General features: G+C 42.6%; 1 protein-coding gene across 1 annotated transcript; it reads left to right on the forward strand.

Moving 5' to 3' along the window:
- Positions 1 to 5862: 5862 nt before the first annotated feature.
- On the forward strand, positions 5863 to 19244 carry thap12a (THAP domain containing 12a). The gene is made up of 5 exons (XM_086098540.1): positions 5863 to 6038; positions 7664 to 7778; positions 7918 to 8016; positions 13809 to 13836; positions 17016 to 19244. The coding sequence occupies exons 1-5, from the start codon at positions 5953 to 5955 to the stop codon at positions 18824 to 18826; spliced, it is 2139 nt and encodes a 712-aa protein (XP_085954666.1). The 5' UTR covers positions 5863 to 5952; the 3' UTR covers positions 18827 to 19244.
- Positions 19245 to 19646: the final 402 nt, after the last annotated feature.

Here is a 19646-nt window from a genome sequence, read left to right on the forward strand (position 1 = left end):
TTTTGTAATTTTGGAGTGTAACAATTGAGATTGAATTTCAAATAATTGCACAGCCCTACAATGAAACGTGTAAAAAATTGCATTCATATTTACCTGCTCATTGGTTTGGTGATGGCAGGCGCTTGACACATGTTTTATGTTTAAGAGTGTGAAGATCTCTTCATTTAGCTGGCAACAAGTATACGAAGAGGTTTGAGACTTTTGTGTTCTATTTCTCAATTACATGACACACATAAGATGCAGCTATTAAAATGAAAAGAAAAGAAAAGGTTAAGTCATACCTCATTCACAAACGTCCTGTCTTGGTTAGATATTACTTTCTTGACCATACCAAACAAATAAAATTTGGACATAAGTGCTGCTGAAACCTCCACAGCAGACTTAGACCCTAGAGATTCAACAACAACAAATTTGCTAAACAAATCAGTCAGCGTCAGAATATACTTATTTTTTCTGGCAGTCTCCTTTAGCGGGCCTATCACGTCCATCTCAACCACACTCCAGTTCTCTCCCACCTGTGAATATAAATTTCAGTAGTTCATCACCTGTAAACTGGAGTTTCAGGGCTCAGACAGGCCCACTTTAGTTCACAGCATTTTAATGAAGATGTATTAAAAAAAAAGGGGAAAAAAATACAATAAAAAAAAGATGTATAATTTTTTGCATATTAGTGGATCAATCTAAAATTACTTCCCATTCTACCCAACACCGATATGTATACTAGTGTATTTGATCACAAATTAAAATAACTGAATGCCTTACTAGATCACAATCAATGTTTATACAGTGTATAACGCAGATAACGGGACAGTAAGACAAGGTACGAGATAAGTCTGCAATCAAACAGTAACTTCCTTATAAGTGTTGTGAGCTAATATGGGTTTTCAGTATTATTAACAAGGGAAGGGTTTATAACATTGAATTAAAAAAATGGGAATTTCAGTCACATTTAGAACCCAATCATTTCTACAGGTCCAGCCAAGCCCTGCTATTTATATCTTCCTCCTCAGTCTCACGGCCAGTCTTACCCTGGCTCAGGGGCGGGCTGACCCACTGGGGTACCGGGGATTTACCGCTGGTGCCCCGAAAAAAAAAGAAAAGAAATAGGAACAATGCATAGATCAGCACTAATTGCGTGAGCAGGGGCGGTCTGACTATTGGGGATTTCAGTATATTTTTCCTTACGGCCGTGGTCTGTCCAAGGCCGATTTAGACCGGCGTTTATTATTATTATTTATTTTTGCCCCCCTCGTGTTTTACTATACACATATGAATCTTTTAAGGAAATATATGTACAGCCAGTCCACTATATAAATACAGGCTGACTAGTCGAGACGTAGTCTAGGAAGCCACAACAAGCCCCCAATGGCCCCGCAGCCGCGCTCACCGGCCGCCACTTGCGAGGAGCACACACACGCCTGGCGGAATGACTCGCCCAAATCAGCGAGGGAGAAGAGAGAGAAAAATGTCGAAAAGAAAGAAGGCAGGTAAGAAGAAAATGGGCGATGCGGAAAAAATAAGATTGAAGAAAATAAAAATGCTTCATGAAAATGCAACCAAATGTGCAAAAATTACGGAGCTTTTTAGTGGAGGAAGGGGGCCCAAAGATGCTGGTAGGCCCGGTGGAAAGCACATTTAATGGCTAGTAGTCTGTACATTTAATGCAAATGATTTTGTCATTGAGGATCATTGATTGATTGTTGTTGCAATGCTCACCATCAAAAAATCATCAAGAAGACCTACATCTGTGATTTGATCACATCACAGTTAGCAGTTAAGGAATGCTTCCATATTATTTCATATGTGGACAAATTAGCTGGATTACTTTCACATAAGCAGGTGAGTGCGTGTGTGTGTGTGGGGGGGGGGGGGGTTGTGTGTGCGTGTGTTTTTTCTTACATCGATTGCTATGTGTATTAAGAGCACAATAGTTAACATTATTATGATTATATATACATTTATCATTAGCAGCAGAAACATCAGCTGTTAAAGCCACTAGTGGAGGACATATTGAAGGACTGGGTGACTCCAGTCATGGTGGTGAGGAGGTTCTTGGAGGAGAAGGAGGAGGGGGAAGGTGTGTTGGCCTCATTGAAGGAGGAGGTGGAGAAGAAGGAACCGAATGAAGCAGGAACTACTAGTAAGCAGACTTGTACAGATTGTGTTGGGCTGTTGTACTGGGTCAGCAATTGTTCTGTATTATGCGTAGAATTAACTGTTACACAATACATTTTATGTTTATGTTCCAAGTACAATAAAACCGGAATTAGGAGCCTATTCACTATTGTAGTAGTTTTGATGGGCTGATGAATTAGACCTTCCTTTTTAATGTTATTGATTAGGCCTACAATGTTTTTGCTCATCCAGATCTAACAGTCACCAGAGTCCAGTTTTGTCACAGTTAAGCCAAGAAGCCAAATTTGATGTGACTATCAAACAGCACGTTAATGAATGCATACAAAAAAGCAAAAGCCAACATGAGGCCGAGACTAAAGGCGGACGATCACTTGTTGCGTAGTTCTCCAAGACATATGTCAACAAAGTCATTGACGGAATCAGCAGATTAATCAAATAATCGATTTCTAAAGAAGTATGGGAGGCAGGAATGTTTTCTGTGCAGATTGACGCCACAAAAGATATGATCTCCACAGACCAGTGTGCTGTGACAGTAAAATATGTCACTGATGTGCTCCATGAAATGCTCATTGGAGTGGTGGACTGTGAGTCATCAATTTTGTAGAGATACTCAGGATGGGATATGGATGTTTTTTTGTGTCAATATTTTTGATTTGATAAAACCGCTTCTTTTTCATTTCCTCTTTTATTGGGTGCTGCTGTTATTTGTTAATTGTTGTATGTTTTGTTCATTGCATGTTCAGTTTGGAAGATTTTGTCATGGTTATCTGATTGACATTCTGTAAATTGACAGGAGTTGGACAATTTAAAAAAAAATATTTGTCATCATTATAATTTGTACTATGCATGTATGTCATTTGACTGCCTTTGCTAAAACTTAGCTACTACAGTATTGCATTCAACTGCACAAGAATTTTATTTATTCATTTATTTTATATTTTCACCTTTAGATGGAGTGTGCCTTACTTATTTTTGCATGGATATCTGCACCACTTGGTTCCATAAAGTTTCTGGATTTTGTTTCCAAATAACCCATTTCTGATGTTAAAGGTTTTGAAAACTAGTTTACATTTTAGTACAGTCACAGTAGCTGGCTTGGTTGATTCTGTGTGAATGTCACAGAGGCTGTAGGATTTAAAAAAAAAAAATTTTATTTAGTGGCAGTGCAACGTTAACATTTTGATACCAAGTTTAGTAAGGCAGGCAACAACATGGCATCCTAAAGTGCTTTGAAGGTCAACGTCGTTTGTACCACAAAAATGATGAGACCTAAATTCACTGTCACCACTTATTGTTTTGTATTTGAATGTGGCAAGAGAAAAAAAAAAAAAAAGGGCGCATCGAGGTCCTCTCCAACTGAAATTCCCGGGCTGAATTTGGAGCCCAGTCCGTCAGTCCCTGCCCTGGTTGGAGGCTGCATGTTTTTTTCTTTCTTAAAATTACTAATAGTAGTTTACATTACATCTCAATGTAACTTGCAAACAAGCACACTCAAGGGAAAGAAGATCAAGCAAACATATTGGTTTTGAACAATATAAAAGCGTCTGTTTTGCGTTGTGCTAATGTGCTACATGGTGTCTTGACATCGTGTATGTCAGGTGCAAACGCTTCAAGACTCTGTAACACTTAAAACGTTCAAGTTTGCCTCATTTGGAAACTTCTAATGCTCTTCTTTTCCTTTAGTAAGCCTTTTCGGAGCCACCCTTTCGCCTTCTGCATTCCATCTTTATCTTTGTGTTCTCCTATCGTCAAGCTAAGCAATTAATTTGTTTACATTACAAAAGCAATGATGAGCGGACGTACTCTTTGCAAACTCCTTGCTAAGCATACTCTGGGGTTGGCAAGTTTTACAAAAAGCACGTTATTGGCTGATTTTTAAATTAGCAACAACTTCACAACTCAGGTGGAACTCTGAAGTATCAGGTTTCAGGTGAATTAAAGAGCACCAACCCGCACGCACGCACGCACACACACACACACCATAATAATAATTTTAAAAAGGCTACTGAATGAATAATACTGAGCTCCCCCCCCAAAAAAAACATAATAGAGACCACTGGTGGCCCACCGGGAAAACGCCCGCTGCTCCCGCCTTCTCAAGCCGGGCCTGTTTATACGATCTCACAATTCAATTAGAGTATTATTATTGTGTACTTTTGTTACTCATTTGTGATCTAAATTACCTTAATAGGATGTGGCTTTGGTGCCACTCTTTTCAGTGGGTTACTCAACTGGCATGTTTGACAGTCCCTGACCTGAAACAGAAGTTAACTTTATTTTGACAAACTAATAATTTTTTGTTTTTAAAACAGTGTGACGTTCTGTGGTCAACATATCAAACCGTGCCTTACCCAGTCAGCAACATCCTGCTTAATGGTATGCCAGTAGTAGCCAGAAACCACACGGTCTATGGTGCGCCTGATACCGCAGTGGTGGCCGTTGCTATTCTGGATATGGCATTCGAGCAATACTGCTCGCTTTTCTTCTTCACCCATTATAACCAGCCGCATGAAAATCCGTTTAGGGCCAGTGTAGAATAGTCTGCCATCTGTGTAGAATTCCCCCCCCAAAGAAAACACAAACATAAAAGAGTCATTTGAAATATTTGGACGGAAAAGAATGACAACTCACTGTATTTACTGAAAGAACCAAGTTCTGTTTTATTGGGAGACAGTCAGTTTACGTGAGGGTTGCTTAAATTTTGAATGCTTTAGAACAGGGGCTCACCAACCTTTTTGAAACTGAGAGGTACGTCATGGCTAGGGATTAGTTTGATAGGCTACCAAATGATCAAGTTAATGATTTCTCGCAATAATTAGGAAACAGATAAACATCAATATGCAGTGCCATTCCTATACATTTCCGGCAGTGTTTACATGTTCAAATGATCATTCACAACCTTCCTAGAAATTCACAATGTCCCATCACTGGTGAACTGGGTTTTTTTTAAACTACTACTACTCATGTGGTCCTTGGGGGCAACCTGGTTGGTGGGTGATCCCAGCTGTGGAGGTGCAGTATATGAAAAAGTATGAGAGGACCTCTGTGCTATCTTTAGCATGAATGCTAACAATGCATTTCTTCCCCTTTAAATTACACCACGTTACCTTGCAAGATGAAATTATTTGCTGAGCGCTTAATGCTCCATTTCTCAGCTTTTCCACAACTGGAATCAAACGCTCCTAATTCCAAGTACGTTTTCACTTGCTGGTAAAACTTGTAAGCGTGCATAGTTGTTGTGTGCAGCACAGCCAGTATGAAAACATGAACTGAACGATCTGCGGGCGCATGCGCAGCAAGTCTGCCATTTTTTTGATCCGCTAACTACACTAGTATCGTTAAAGTCGTGACCTTGACACCCACACTACCCACGAGTTTGCAGTAGAACATGGCTTACCCGTAGTGTAAACAGTGACGTATCTTTGATACATCGATATACGTCCGAGCCGTGAGAGGATATATTTTTGTCCATAACGCCGTAGTTTTGTCCTAGTGAAGCTGCCGTAGTTGGCTCGGAGCTAGCGTTCCACAATAAAGTGTAGTGTATTTAATGCTGCACTGTGTGTTTTTTTTTTACATCATACAATAGAAAAGCCACACTGAAAATATGTTCAAAGCCCGTAATATACTAAATCTAGGTACATATGACACCCCACTAACAGTATACTGTAATGTACCTCTTAGGTAATATATTTTATTTTGAAATCCAGTATCGGAAGTCCACCGTCCGTCCACAACGTTTCAGCGCTACAGTTAGCAGTTCTTACTACCGACAAAACTTCATCACTAATCATTAATTAAGCGAACTACACGACAATGCAGAATCAATGTGCCGCTCCAAACTGTACCAGTCTAAAATCGGACTCGTATTCACTCTTCAGGTTTCCGCTTGATGCAGAAAGGTAAGCCGAATCTAAAGTAGATACTGGTTTCTGGTCAAAATGTTGTATGGCGCTACTTACACAATAATAATAATACTATAATAATAATCGTCCAATTGATTTCCTTGTTTGTTTCCCCCCGTTTTTTTATTTAGTTTTTAATTTTGGCTTTGTAATGTCAAGAAACCGAATCACACTAAAGCGTTACATTATCAGTTAACATTAATAACGGTGTGTTAGAACAAGTAACATTTCATGTGCACGATAACTTCTACGAACTATTCACCGATTAGACCAAAACATCTCTTAATGGTCAATACTTCCCTTCAGTTTCCCTGAATGTTTGAGTGTCCTACGGTATGTAAGCTGCTGTGTGCATCAGTACGGGTAAAAAACAAAAAAACAACAACAACTACAATAACAACAAAAAACGACAGAAATGAACTATTTAACCCTCAGGCCTTGTTCGATTTGTACTACCCTTTCAGCTTGTTAGTGTATTCAACCATTTTCAACTAACATCAGTTCTTGCCATTAATATAAAGCTAACTTACCAATTTCAACACTTCAATTTCCAGTTTGCACTGTGCAGGTTAGGGGAAAAACTCAATAATTAAATATTTATATTCGGTATTCATTTTTCATATTTTGCTTCTGTACAGTCTTTCTACAGCCAGCAGATAGCGCTTTGACTTCACTTAAAACTGTTTATTCTCCATGGCCAGAGCTGCAGGATATGATTAATTAACTAAATACTAAACTGACATTCATATTCTCTCTTGAGATGCTGTAAGCCATCAGATATCTCTTTTGGTAACCATTGATATTACATGAAATGTCTCCTTTGTTCAAAAATTGCTGAATGATATAAACTGATAGAAGACATTTAATAAAAAAGAAAAGAAAAGGGAAATAATTCAGCCATTTTACCCAAATTGTATGATTCAACCCTTTAAATGACGAGGTATTTAATAATAATAGTAATTTAAAAAAATATTTCTCATGCATTTCAGATGGTCAAAAGGGGCCATGACGGAGCCAAAAGGTACAACAATTAGATGTAAACAATTTATTTTTGATACATTTAACGGGCTACATGACTCATTTTGCCATTTTCAGCAATAAAATGTTAATATTTTGTCTAGAAAGAATTTGATAACCTCATTATTTTTCATGTACAATTAATACCCTTAAAAACACATTTTGCTACTTGCTGACGCCTGAAAATGACATCACGTGTGCTCAGAGCTCAGGTAATGACCAATCACGGCTCACCTTTTTTCTGGTTTTGGTCATGTGACATTTGCAAAGTGCAAACTGAGCCATGATTGGCATTACCTGAGCCCTGAGCACACGCGATGTCATTCTCAGTCGACGGCAAGTGGCAAAATGTTTTTTTAAAGGTATTAATTGTACGTGAAAAGTTATCAAATAAATTATAGATAAGATATTAACTGCTTACTGCTCAAATGGCTAAATGTGTCAAGTATCCATTTAAAGCACTGGAATGAAAGTTGGAAAATACAAAATCAGGCAAAAAAGACAAAGTTTTTATTACATTTGCACCTAACAAGAAAGGGAGGTGGACACTAATGGCCAGCATAGAGTGTTAATCTGTAATATTTTGTCACATTGACCCATTCCAGGTGTAAAACGTGGGTGGAAAAATGCCAGCGGGAAGACCTAATGGACAAATCACCAGAACATCTTTTCAGATACTATCGACTGTGTGGAAAGCATTTTGAAACTTCTGATGATAGTGTAAGTCATGTGAAGAAAGCAAGGAAATGTATTTTAATGTCCCATTTTAAGTACTGTATAATGTTTAAATCTTTACACTCTCGGGCTCCATCATATTGAGTCAATATAGTTTGTGATTTGTTGTGGCTTTGTTTTACAGAGTGAGCCAGTTACAGTGATAAAGGATGACGCCATACCAACTATCTTTGATGATCCCAGCAAACTTCAAAATGCACAAGGAAAGCGTAGTAAAGAGATGGTGTGTATAAAAAACAAAAACAAAAACGTAAACAATTACAGAGGAACCACACATGTTTAACATAATCCCGGAAGAAAGAAATTTTTTAATAATTAAGCTCTAACCTCTATGTAGCTGTACAGGTCTGTCTGGTATGTGTAGCATTTAAAGAATAGGAACCCTTACCTGTATAGCAAAACTTAAGACGGTGTACTCACCATTACCCCTGACGTTGGTTGGACATACTTAATGTGTGACTCTCTTCGCATTACGACTAAATCATTCTTTTTTTATGTGTTGCTTTAGCCACATTTTACTGAGCTGTCAATGTGGCTGTCATTCACTGTTGCAATTTAGCCATTTCATATCTGAAGTTTTCTTCATACCTCAAAATTTGGCTCACAAAACAACAACAACAACAAAACAGTCAAGCAACAGCTCATAATTTAGCAAACTTGTAAGTCAAGGTAACCACTGTATACAGGTACAGTAATCGCCGCCTATATGCAGTTTGCTATTTACAAATTCAACTATTTGCATTTTTTCTCTTGTGGAACTTATGCTCAGCTCCACTATTTGCTCAACGCCTCACTTATTCCCGGCTCTCTGTATTTTTGTGCTCTTTCTGTAATGCTCTAAGATACCACAATATAGTGCCAAAGTCCTGGCTAATGGGGGGGGGGAGTAATTAGTGTCAATATTAGAGTAGCACTAAGGAACTTTTCAACCATAATAACATATTTTCATAAAATCGACTTAAAACTAGTTGAATGGTACTTTGCCATGGCTTGAGGGGTCTGTATCATTTTTACTGGCACTAAGCAACTTTCAGGAGGATGGTAGGAACACTTGCCACACAAAAAACTACAAATATGCTGAATACTGTATGGCAGGGGTCCTCGAGAGCCCCTATCCAGCCTGTTTTCCATGTTGCTCTCCACCAACACACCTGATTCATGATCAGGGTTGTTATCAGGCTTTTGCAAAGCTTGAGCTGATGAACTTGATTGGATTCAGCTGCGTTGGAGGAGAGAGACATGGAAAACAGGCTGGATAGGGGCTCTCGGGGGCCGGACTTGGGCACCTCTGCTGTACGACATACGTCACTTCCCCCTTTACCTGTTCGTTACAAAGACGTTAGTCAATTTGAATGTCGACGCTTGAAAAGCGACGCAATGCGCTTGTCCTTATGGGAAATGTGGTCTTCCTTCAGGCATAACATTACCGCTTTTGTCCATATGGTGCCGCCATAATCATAAAAATAAAGTTCCTTAGTGTTGCTTTAACCCATTAAGGCCTGAAGCGCATGGCAAAACAGGCCTCTAAAACCTATGGGTGATTTTTGAGTCACCCCAGAAAACCTGAAGTTTTCCTGGAAATTCAACAATATTAAAAATAATTGATATCTCAGCTCCTGAAGCAGATAGATACATAATTCCCAAAACATTTTAGAGCTTACTTCTGTGGTGTTCACAAAAACCTAAGTTTATTATTATAAACCTTCAATATATAATTTTTTTTAAATCAACAAACAAATGTTGCATCTGTGGGTGTATACCTCCAAATCTATTTACCTTCAACACTGGAGCGCAGTTGTAATAACCTTGGGGGGTCGGTGTAATTATTCGTTGTCCATTCCGTTACAAAGACGTCAACATTTTCAACATCCTTATTGTCTACAAACATATTTCTTAACAATATGTCACTGTCGACTCATTACACTGATTCGAATTCCTCCCGCGCCATCGTCATTCGCGTCTTTTATTTAATATATCCCGCGAATCTGCATCAACCATAAACGCTCGAATAAAATTCCAGGACATGCTATGAGGCCCACGTCACCCTATCGTGCATATTCTGACGCATTTCATCAGCTAAGAAACCAAGAATTGGTCAAAGCACAACAAAATGACATCTTCACTCTACCGGGTATAATGGGAAAAGCGCGGTCACCCTTAATGGGTTAAAATGATATGTTGGTAAATTTAGCCTGGCTTGTAAGCAGGAGTCATAGAGAGTCTTTACGGTTTATCTATGTTTTTGCTATGCCGAGAGGCTATTAAAAAACTCAAGTTAGCAATCCCTAAGTCTCGTTATTGCTTGGCAAATAGTATTATGTATGGGTTGCAAATATGAGATACGTGCACTTCTGGTCTGGTGTATTTTGCAAGATAAAAGTAATGTATTTTAAAGGTATTGTAAGATGCATTTGAAATTATATTAACTCAGTTGCTCCCAAAACGTATAAATACGTTCTATTTTAAATGTTTTAAGTGTCCCAAGTGGTATTTATATGTTTTTTATGTTCCGTTCCGTTCCGTCTTCAATTCCGCTTATCCGGGGTCGGGTCGCGGGGGCAGCAGCTTTAGCAGGGAAGCCCAGACTTCCCTCTCCCTAGCCACTTCAGCCAGCTCCTCCGATGGGATCCCAAGGCGTTCCCAGGCCAGCCGTGAGACGTAGTCTCTCCAGCGTGTCCTGGGTCGTCCCCGGGGCCTCCTGCCGGTAGGACATGCCCGGAACACCTCCCCAGGGAGGCGCCCAGGAGGCATCCGAACCAGATGCCCCAGCCACCTCAACTGGTTCCTCTCAACGTGGAGGAGTAGCGGCTCGACGCTGAGTCCCTCCCGAATGACCGAGCTTCTCACCCTATCTCTAAGGGAGACCCGGCTACCCTGCGGAGGAAACTCATTTCGGCCGCTTGTATCCGGGATCTTGTTCTTTCGGTCACGACCCACAGCTCGTGACCATAGGTGAGGACAGGAACGTAGATCGACCGGTAAATCGAGAGCTTTGCCTTTCGGCTCAGCTCCTTCTTCACCACAACGGACCGATACAGCGTCCGCATCACTGCAGACGCTGCACCGATCCGTCTGTCGATCTCCCGCTCTAACCTACCCTCACTCGTGAACAAGACCCCAAGATACTTGAACTCCTCCACTTGGGGCAGGACCTCATCCCCGACCCGCAGAGAGCACTCCACCCTTTTCCGACTGAGGACCATAGTCTCGGATTTGGAGGTGCTGATCCTCATCCCAACCGCTTCACACTCGGCTGCAAACCGCTCCAGTGAGAGCTGGAGATCACGGCTTGAAGAAGCCAGCAGCACCACATCATCTGCAAAAAGCAGAGATGCAATGTTGAGGCCACCAAACCGGACCCCCTCGACACTCCGGCTGCGCCTAGAAATTCTGTCCATAAAAATTACGAACAGAATCGGTGACAAAGGGCAACCTTGACGGAGTCCGACCCTCACAGGAAACAAATTCGACTTACTGCCGGCAATGCGGACCAAACTCTGACATCGGTCGTACAGGGACCGAATAGCCCGTATCAGGGGGCCCGGTACCCCATACTCCCGAAGCACCCCCCACAGGACTCCCCGAGGGACACGGTCAAACGCCTTCTCCAAGTCCACAAAACACATGTGGACTGGTTGGGCGAACTCCCACGCACCCTCAAGGATCCTGCTGAGGGTGTAGAGCTGGTCCACTGTTCCACGGCCGGGACGAAAACCACACTGCTCCTCCTGAATCCGAGATTCAACTTCCCGACGGATCCTCCTCTGCAGCACCCCCGAATAGACCTTACCTGGGAGGCTGAGGAGTGTGATCCCTCTAAAGTTGGAACACACCCTCCGGTCCCCCTTCTTAAAAAGAGGAACCACCACCCCGGTCTGCCAATCCAGAGGCACTGTCCCTGATGTCCACGCGATGTTGTAGAGACGTGTCAACCACGACAGCCCCACTACATCCAGAGCCTTTAGGAACTCCGGGCGAACCTCATCCACCCCCGAGGCCCTGCCACCGAGAAGCTTTCCAACCACTTCAGTGACTTCGACCCCAGAGATAGGGGGGCCCACCTCAGAGTCCCCAGACCCTGCTTCCTCAAAGGAAGGCGTGTTGGTGGAATTGAGGAGGTCTTCGAAGTATTCTCCCCACCGATTCACGACGTCCCAAGTTGAGGTCAACAGCACCCCATCTCCACTATACACAGTGTTAATGGCGCACTGCTTTCCCCTCCTGAGACGCCGGATGGTGGACCAGAATTTCCTCGAAGCCGTCCGGAAGTCGTTCTCCATGGCCTCACCGAACTCCTCCCATGTCCGAGTTTTTGCCTCAGCGACCACCGAAGCCGCATTCCGCTTGGCCAGCCGGTACCTGTCAGCAGCCTCCGGAGTCCCACAGGCCAAAAAGGCCCAATAGGACTCCTTCTTCAGCTTGACGGCATCCCTTACCGCTGGTGTCCACCAGCGGGTTCGAGGATTGCCGCCCCGACAGGCACCAACCACCTTACGGCCACAGCTCCGATCGGCCGCTTCAACAATGGAAGCACGGAACATGGTCCATTCGGACTCAACGTCCCCCGCCTCCCCCGGGACAACGGAGAAGCTCTGCCGGAGGTGGGCGTTGAAACTCTTTCTGACAGGGGATTCTGCCAGACGTTCCCAGCAGACCCTCACAATCCGTTTGGGCCTGCCTGGTCGGACCAGCATCTTACCCCGCCATCGGAGCCAACACACCACCAGGTGGTGATCAGTTGACAGCTCCGCCCCTCTCTTAACCCGAGTGTCCAACACATACGGCCGCAAATCCGATGACACGACTACAAAGTCGATCATCGAACTGCGGCCTAGGGTGTCCTGGTGCCAAGTGCACATGTGGACACCCTTGTGCTTGAACATGGTGTTCGTTATGGTCAGTCCGTGACGAGCACAGAAGTCCAACAACAAAACACCGCTCTGGTTTCGATCGGGGGGGCCGTTCCTCCCAATCACGCCCCTCCAGGTCTCACTGTCATTACCCACGTGAGCGTTGAAGTCCCCCAGCAGAACGAGGGAGTCCCCGGGGGGAGCGCTCTCCAGCACACCCTCCAAGGACTCCAGAAAGGGTGGGTACTCTGAGCTGTTGTTCGGTGCATAAGCACAAACAACAGTCAGGACCCGTCCCCCCACCCGTAGGCGGAGGGAGGCTACCCTCTCGTTCACCGGGGTAAACCCCAACGCACAGGCGCCCAGCCGGGGGGCAATGAGTATGCCCACACCTGCTCTGCGCCTCTCACCGTGGGCAACTCCAGAGTGGAAGAGGGTCCAGCCCCTCTCGAGAGGATTGGTACCAGAACCCAAGCCGTGTGTGGAGGTGAGTCCGACTATATCTAGTCGGAACTTCTCAGCCTCGCACATCAGCTCGGGCTCCTTCCCTGTCAGAGAGGTGACATTCCATGTCCCCAGAACTAGCTTCAGTAGCCGAGGGTCGGACCGCCAAGGCCCCCGCCTTTGGCTGCCACCCAGCTCATTCATGTTTTTTATGTGTGTTTTTTTTATGCTAGAGCATACAGAAGGCTTTGTTTCAGCCTCTCAAGTGCAGAGAACGGGTGAAGAAATGGTAGTTATTACAAAAACGGCCAGCAGGTGGCAGCAGAGTATAAGATATCAACCAAGGCCATGTTGAAAAAAGCTCATTTACCCACAGTTTTAAACAGATTTGTGAGTAATGGTTAATCTTAGCTATTTTCTAATGCTAATTGCTGCAAAACGGAAACAGATAAAATAGCAATTAGCATGTTAACATGGCAAAAAGCTCAAAAAAGTAGATTTTTCACATTTAGTGTCCCTTTAAAGTGCTTTGGCATAGTAGTTATTGGTGTATTTCTGGTGTGAGGTGTGAACTATTAATTACTGGAAATTATAAACATTTTGGGGGCCACAATTGCTCTTGGATTTTCACTATATGGCAGGGCGTCCCTGTCCACTTTGATTAGTGAAGGTTTACTCTATGTGTATTGTGTTTTATTCTTTTTTTTTTTTTACTTTCAAGGATGAAGACGCGGCTGGGGGAAGAAAAAGTAAGTAGACATTTTTTCCTTTTTTTGTTAAGCTTGAAGAGACAGTGTGTAAGATTTAGTGCCATCTAGTAATTCCTTTAAAAAAAACTTTACTCATTTCCTCCCAAAAATTTATTAATACATACTCCCAAAGACGTATTTGTTTTTTTAAGGTTTTTTTTTAATGCTAGAGCATACAGAAAGAAGGCTGTGATGCAGCATCAGAAATTAAGAGAATGCTTGAAGCAATGGTAGTTATTACAAAAACGGCCAGCAGGTGGCAGCAGAGTATAAGAGATCAACCAGGGCCATGTTGCAACGAGCTCTTTTCCCTTCTGGATATTCATAGATTTGTGAATAATGATGAAACTTACCTATTTTCTAATGCTAATTTACCAATTTTTCCTGATGAAAGAAGAGACTCTAATCTTTCTTTTGGTAGGTTCCATGTTTATATAGCAATCGAACACAATATTCTGTTGGCCTTGCAAAATCAGTAAAAATCCAGTAAAACAGTCGGGAGCGAAGGGGGTTGCTTCAGTGAAAATGGCTGGGAGTGAGAGTCAATTTCAATAATATGAATTTATATCCATGTACTGTTTTTAAATATATAATCTTAGATCTAGTAATCGCTAATATGTCGCACCGCGCCTTATAGGATGCTGCTATGTTTTACCGCCATCTTTCTGCTACGGATACCTGAAGGAGAAGAACTTTGTTAACATGGTTAGCCTCTGGGGATTCTTAGCTAGTGTTGGACCAATTGGGTCGACCGCTGCTTACCTTCCACAGCTGGGGCCTGCAGGTGGTCGTCGCTTAATCCCGCCGTTTGTCTCCTTCTGCTTTGCTCTCGCCTAGCTTTAGCCGCTCCAGTGAGTTCTTGCTAGCCACTTTTGCTCCCCGTTCCCGCTGGTTGTGCTCGCTGGGCTGCTCGCTCACTCCAAATAATGATTGTAATTGATCATTTACGCCTGGGCCTATATTCTACTATAGGTCCCCAGGCACTAAAGGTGCCTAATAGTGAAATAATAGTGAAATAGTGGAATTTCTGGAATTGTTACAGTCTTGTGAGTGTTTTGGTTTGTTGTGTTATTACTCCTCATCACAATGTTCAAATAGTTGTAAGAAACAAATCATTGTAGGAAAATAATTGTTGTTGACACTTTGAAGAGTCCGTGCAACCTCAATATTTGTCAGAGAGGTGTAAAAACAGGTCCCCCTTTAAAATGCTACCAAACATGCCTGTCTAAAACATAGGTAAGCATCTGAAAATAAGCTTTAAATAGGATATGCACCAGCGTCAAGAATCCAGTTTCTTGAATGGGCGGTATTAGATTCATGTGCTGATATCAATGATAAAGCTACCACTTGGGATGGGTTATCATACCAAAAAATCATCTATGGACATGTGCCTTTTGAAATATTGTTACTAGATTTCTGGGTGGTACCAAGTTCTGGTTTGGCCCATGGACTTTTGGTAGTAATTGGTAGATGGCACTAGTGGTGTGCGATACTGCAAATTTTGGTATCGATCCGATACCAAGTAAATACAGGGCCAGTATCGCCGATACTGATATTGATAAGAGAGTCCTTGAGTTACCTCGTTTCGACTTTACGGCGCCCGAGCCTCGTCCGTAGCACTGTCTTTTCCTTAATTTCCCACAGTAATCACGGCATTTTAAAGTTATTTAAAGTTGTTGTTACCTCCAGCAACGGACGTCCATCGAGCAGGTCGGCTCGCCATCAGGCGTGTCACATTTCCGTGTTTGAATTAGCTTCAGTCTACCGTCCGTCAGCAGTGAATGTCCGTGTGGAAATATTGAAATATTGGTTCCGGCTCTTCCGTGTTTCCTTTTTAAACAAAGGACAAATTTAGAACAAAGTTTATTGATAAACAGAAAATGTTTTATCAATGTTTACACCCCCCCCCCCCCAGAAACATTACAACCATAAGAAAATATTTATTTTACTTTCTTAAACAAAGTGCACGAAGTGATAATAGGAAAACAAATAAGAAAGAAATACTTTGTCATATATACTGTTCAGAAGCTACAAATACAAAACTAAAAATTCTGCCTTCATCCCTTCTTTTTCAATAGCAACAAAAAGAGCCAGGCTGCGTTCACACTGCTGATTTTTTCATGCAGTGTGAACGGTACAATTCCGATTTTTTTCACACCCGACCTGGGCCTCTTTTGTATGTGGATATAAATCGGATATGTATGCGATGCGTCTGCACTGTGAACGTCAAAAGCCCGATATGCGCTCTGTGCAGGCAGAAGAGAGTGCTTGGAAGGGAGGCTACTGACACGTCTGTGAATATATACAACGCTGTTTTGAGTAACAGTGTTAAATTTGTATTTGTCTTTAAATTAATCACACTTGAAACATGAAGAATAAAGTTGACGTGTGGCGGTAGTAGAAATTCAGCCCTGCAGACGGTTCATCACGAACGGCGATGACGCGATGTCATCTTCGGTAGACTTCTCAATGAAATGAGGAGGTCGAGGAGTGTTCCCTCATTTCCCCAAAATATTTCTATTACCTCGTCCAAGTTTCCAACCTCGCTACTCTGGCGACATGAGATGAAAAAATAAGTTTGACGGATTTCTGTTGCTGTTTGTAAACAGCATATTCAAAACTGACGCACGAGGAAGCCGATGACAGCAGCCAACCAGGAGTGCAGAATTTGCATAATGTATGCAGACAAGACACATGAATCAAACTCCTAACACATCCGTGAAACGAGTCCACCAATCTGTAGCGTGCGTTGGCACAGCTAAATTTGCATATGACACTGATAAAAGTCGCTTGCCTCGGCAGCTTGGCTGGAGGTGAAACGTTGCGAGTCGGGTTACTTCCGTGGACACCGCAATGTGACGTCGTCGTTTTGGGTGTACGTCACTCGACGTGTGCTCTTTTTGCACATGCGAGTCGCATCACGGGCGCGTTGCGTTCACATTAGATGTCGCGTTTGTTTTTGTAAGGTGAACGGTACATTGAAAGATCGGATTTAACAAAAAATCTGAATTGGGCATCACGCCCCTGCAGTGTGAATGTAGGCAAACTGAAACTAAACTACTAGATCGATATTATAATACCATTTGGATCGATACGCTTACCACTAGATGACACTAAATCCTACACACTGTCCCTTTAATGCATGATTTGGTGTTCAATAATGTATTTCACCCTTGCAGAAATCAAAAGCTCTCAAGGTGAAGAGGACAAGGAGGAGGCTGCAGAGACCACTCCAAAAGAAGACACATACAGAGACTATCTCAGGTCTTTATTTGAAGCTCTTGTATTGTTAGGAGAGCAAAACATTCCCGTGAGCAGGTCCAGTAGTATTAAACAGGACACTCAAATAAACAACTTTGAGGCGTTGTTGGAATATCGCATGAGTTGCGGAGATGAGGAGATGAAGAAGTATGAGGCAAATCGAGAGGGCTGCTCATCACTTCAGCTTAAACAACTGATTGAAGTGTGCGAGAGATGCATCCGGAGTAAGGTAATCGAGGAAGTGAAAGAAAATGGCTTCTTCTCACTTATTACTGATGATGTGGTGAAGATTTTGGAGGAGTGGTACCTCCCCGTGTTCCTGCGCTATGTGGACGACTCAAACTACCAGCGTGAGAGGTTTGTGGGCTTTTTGGCTTTTGATGGAGATGCAGATGTTTTAGCGGAGAAACTACTGTCTGAAATGATCAATGAATGGGGGTTGAACATGGAGCAGTGTCGAGCCCAAGCCCACGCATGCTCCGGAACACACTTAACTAAAATCAAAGCATTTGCTGCCAAAGTAATTGAGAAGTATCCGTTGGTCATGCTCACAGTTCGACCCACTCAAGCCTTGAATATGACACTGGCCCATGCTATGGCTTTGTCAGGGGTTCAGATTGTCATGTCGACCCTGACCAAAATCGAGTCTTTCTTCAAACAATCCCCTTTACTGCGTCTGGAGTTGGAGCACGCTATCTCAGTGATTTACCCGGACAAAGAGGAGAAGGTCAAAGAGCTGAAAGAGATTTGTTGCACCAGTTGGACCAGACGACACGATGCATTCGAGGTGACGCTGGAGCTTCTTGAGGCGTTGCTTCTTTGCGTGGACAGCGTACATGACAACGAAGACTTGCGATGGAGCGATCAGATCACATATGATGCCTTGGAGATCTCAAAAGCTCTGGCTGACTATGAGTTCATTATGGCCTTGGTTGTGCTGAAAAACACCATGATACTTATAAGGGCATTCGGGAAGAATCTTGAAGGGGAAGCGACAGATGTCTATTTTGCTGCTGGCGGCGTAAAAGCCGTGTTGCACTCTCTGAAGGAAGTGTCCGACAATATTGACGTATACCACGAGTTCTGGACCGAAGAGGCGGTGAACCTCTCTGCCGCGATGGAGATCCCAGTAGAACTTCCTCGGTCGCTCTTGAGGAAGCGTCAGTCAGACTTGGGAAGCCTTCAGCCAGAGAATTACTACAAGGAGCACCTTTCTCTTCCTGTGGTGAACCATATGCTCAAAGAAGTCGGTGAACTCTTCAGCGATGACCACATAAAAGCACTAAGATGCTTGTCACTGGTCCCTTTTGTAGTAGAACTAAACAAGGATGGCAATCCTGAAGAAAACATGTTAGTGTTTAAAAACGACATTCCTAACCCAGGTTCCCTCACCGCTGAGGTGCATTGTTGGTGGGTTAAATGGAATAAAAAAGGGAAAGGAGAAATCTTGCTCACCAGTCTGCAGGAAACGCTGCAGCAGGCTGACGTGAAGTTCTTCCCTAACATGCTCGCGGTGCTGAGACTACTGGGCGTCCTGCCTACTTTGGCCCTGGAAGTCAATTGTGATGTGGCGTACAAGCGCTTCAAGATGTACATGCAAAACACCCCCGACTCAGTGAAATCAAAGAGCCTAGCTCTTCTGAACATAAACAATGACGTTGGGTATGATTTGGATACAATGGTTGAAGCCTATATAAAGACATTCCCCGGCGGTGATGATGCTTCATAGTTCTGTTAAGAAACGGACTAGTTTTTAGGTGGCGCTTTATAACATTATTTCCATATTTTTTAGTTCCCCAGGTTCTCAGACTCATGAAGTGTAATGTTTTTAAGGATTTCTTTCTCTTTTTTTTTTTTTAGATGCATTGTAAACGACTCATTAAAATTAACATTGAACACAAAAATATTACAAACTACATTTGCTAAGCGCTTTATATTGTCATGTCGACTGTTAGGGAGACAGTTTTGACAGAAGCGTCTAAATATCATTCAAGATTATAATTGTTTCAAATGGCGACTGTAACTATCCAGCAGTCATCCACAATACATTATTGTGTAAGATTGTTTTTTTTTAATACGCTGTGAGAACAATTTGTTCATTCATTCTCCTATACAATTTGTAATAAAAGAAAATGTTTTTAAATGTTTGTATTGTTTCTTATTAACTCATTCACTCCCAGCCATGTTCACTGAAGCAACCCCCTTCACTCCCGGCTGTGTTACTGGATTTTGACTGATTTTGCAAGGCCTACAGATTATGTTGTTCTATTGCTATAAAAGATGGAACCTACCAAAATAAACATTAGTCTCTTCTTTCATCTGGGGGAAAAAAGTACATTTGTATCTGTTTCCGTTTTGCAGCAATTAGCATTAGAATATAGCCAAGTTGAATCATTATTCACAAACCTGTTTGAAACACTGGAGAAAAGAGCTTTTTTGCAACATGGCCCTGGCTGATCTCTTATACTCTGCTGCCGCCTGCTGGCCGTTTTATGTGGTAACTAACATTGCTTTAAGTGACCTCGTCAGGTCAGAGGCTGCATTAAAGC

Source organism: Leptonotus elevatus, chromosome 16, assembly GCF_054856555.1.
Source record: "Leptonotus elevatus isolate MCC_2025b chromosome 16, RoL_Lele_1.0, whole genome shotgun sequence".
NCBI classification, from domain to species: domain Eukaryota; kingdom Metazoa; phylum Chordata; class Actinopteri; order Syngnathiformes; family Syngnathidae; genus Leptonotus; species Leptonotus elevatus.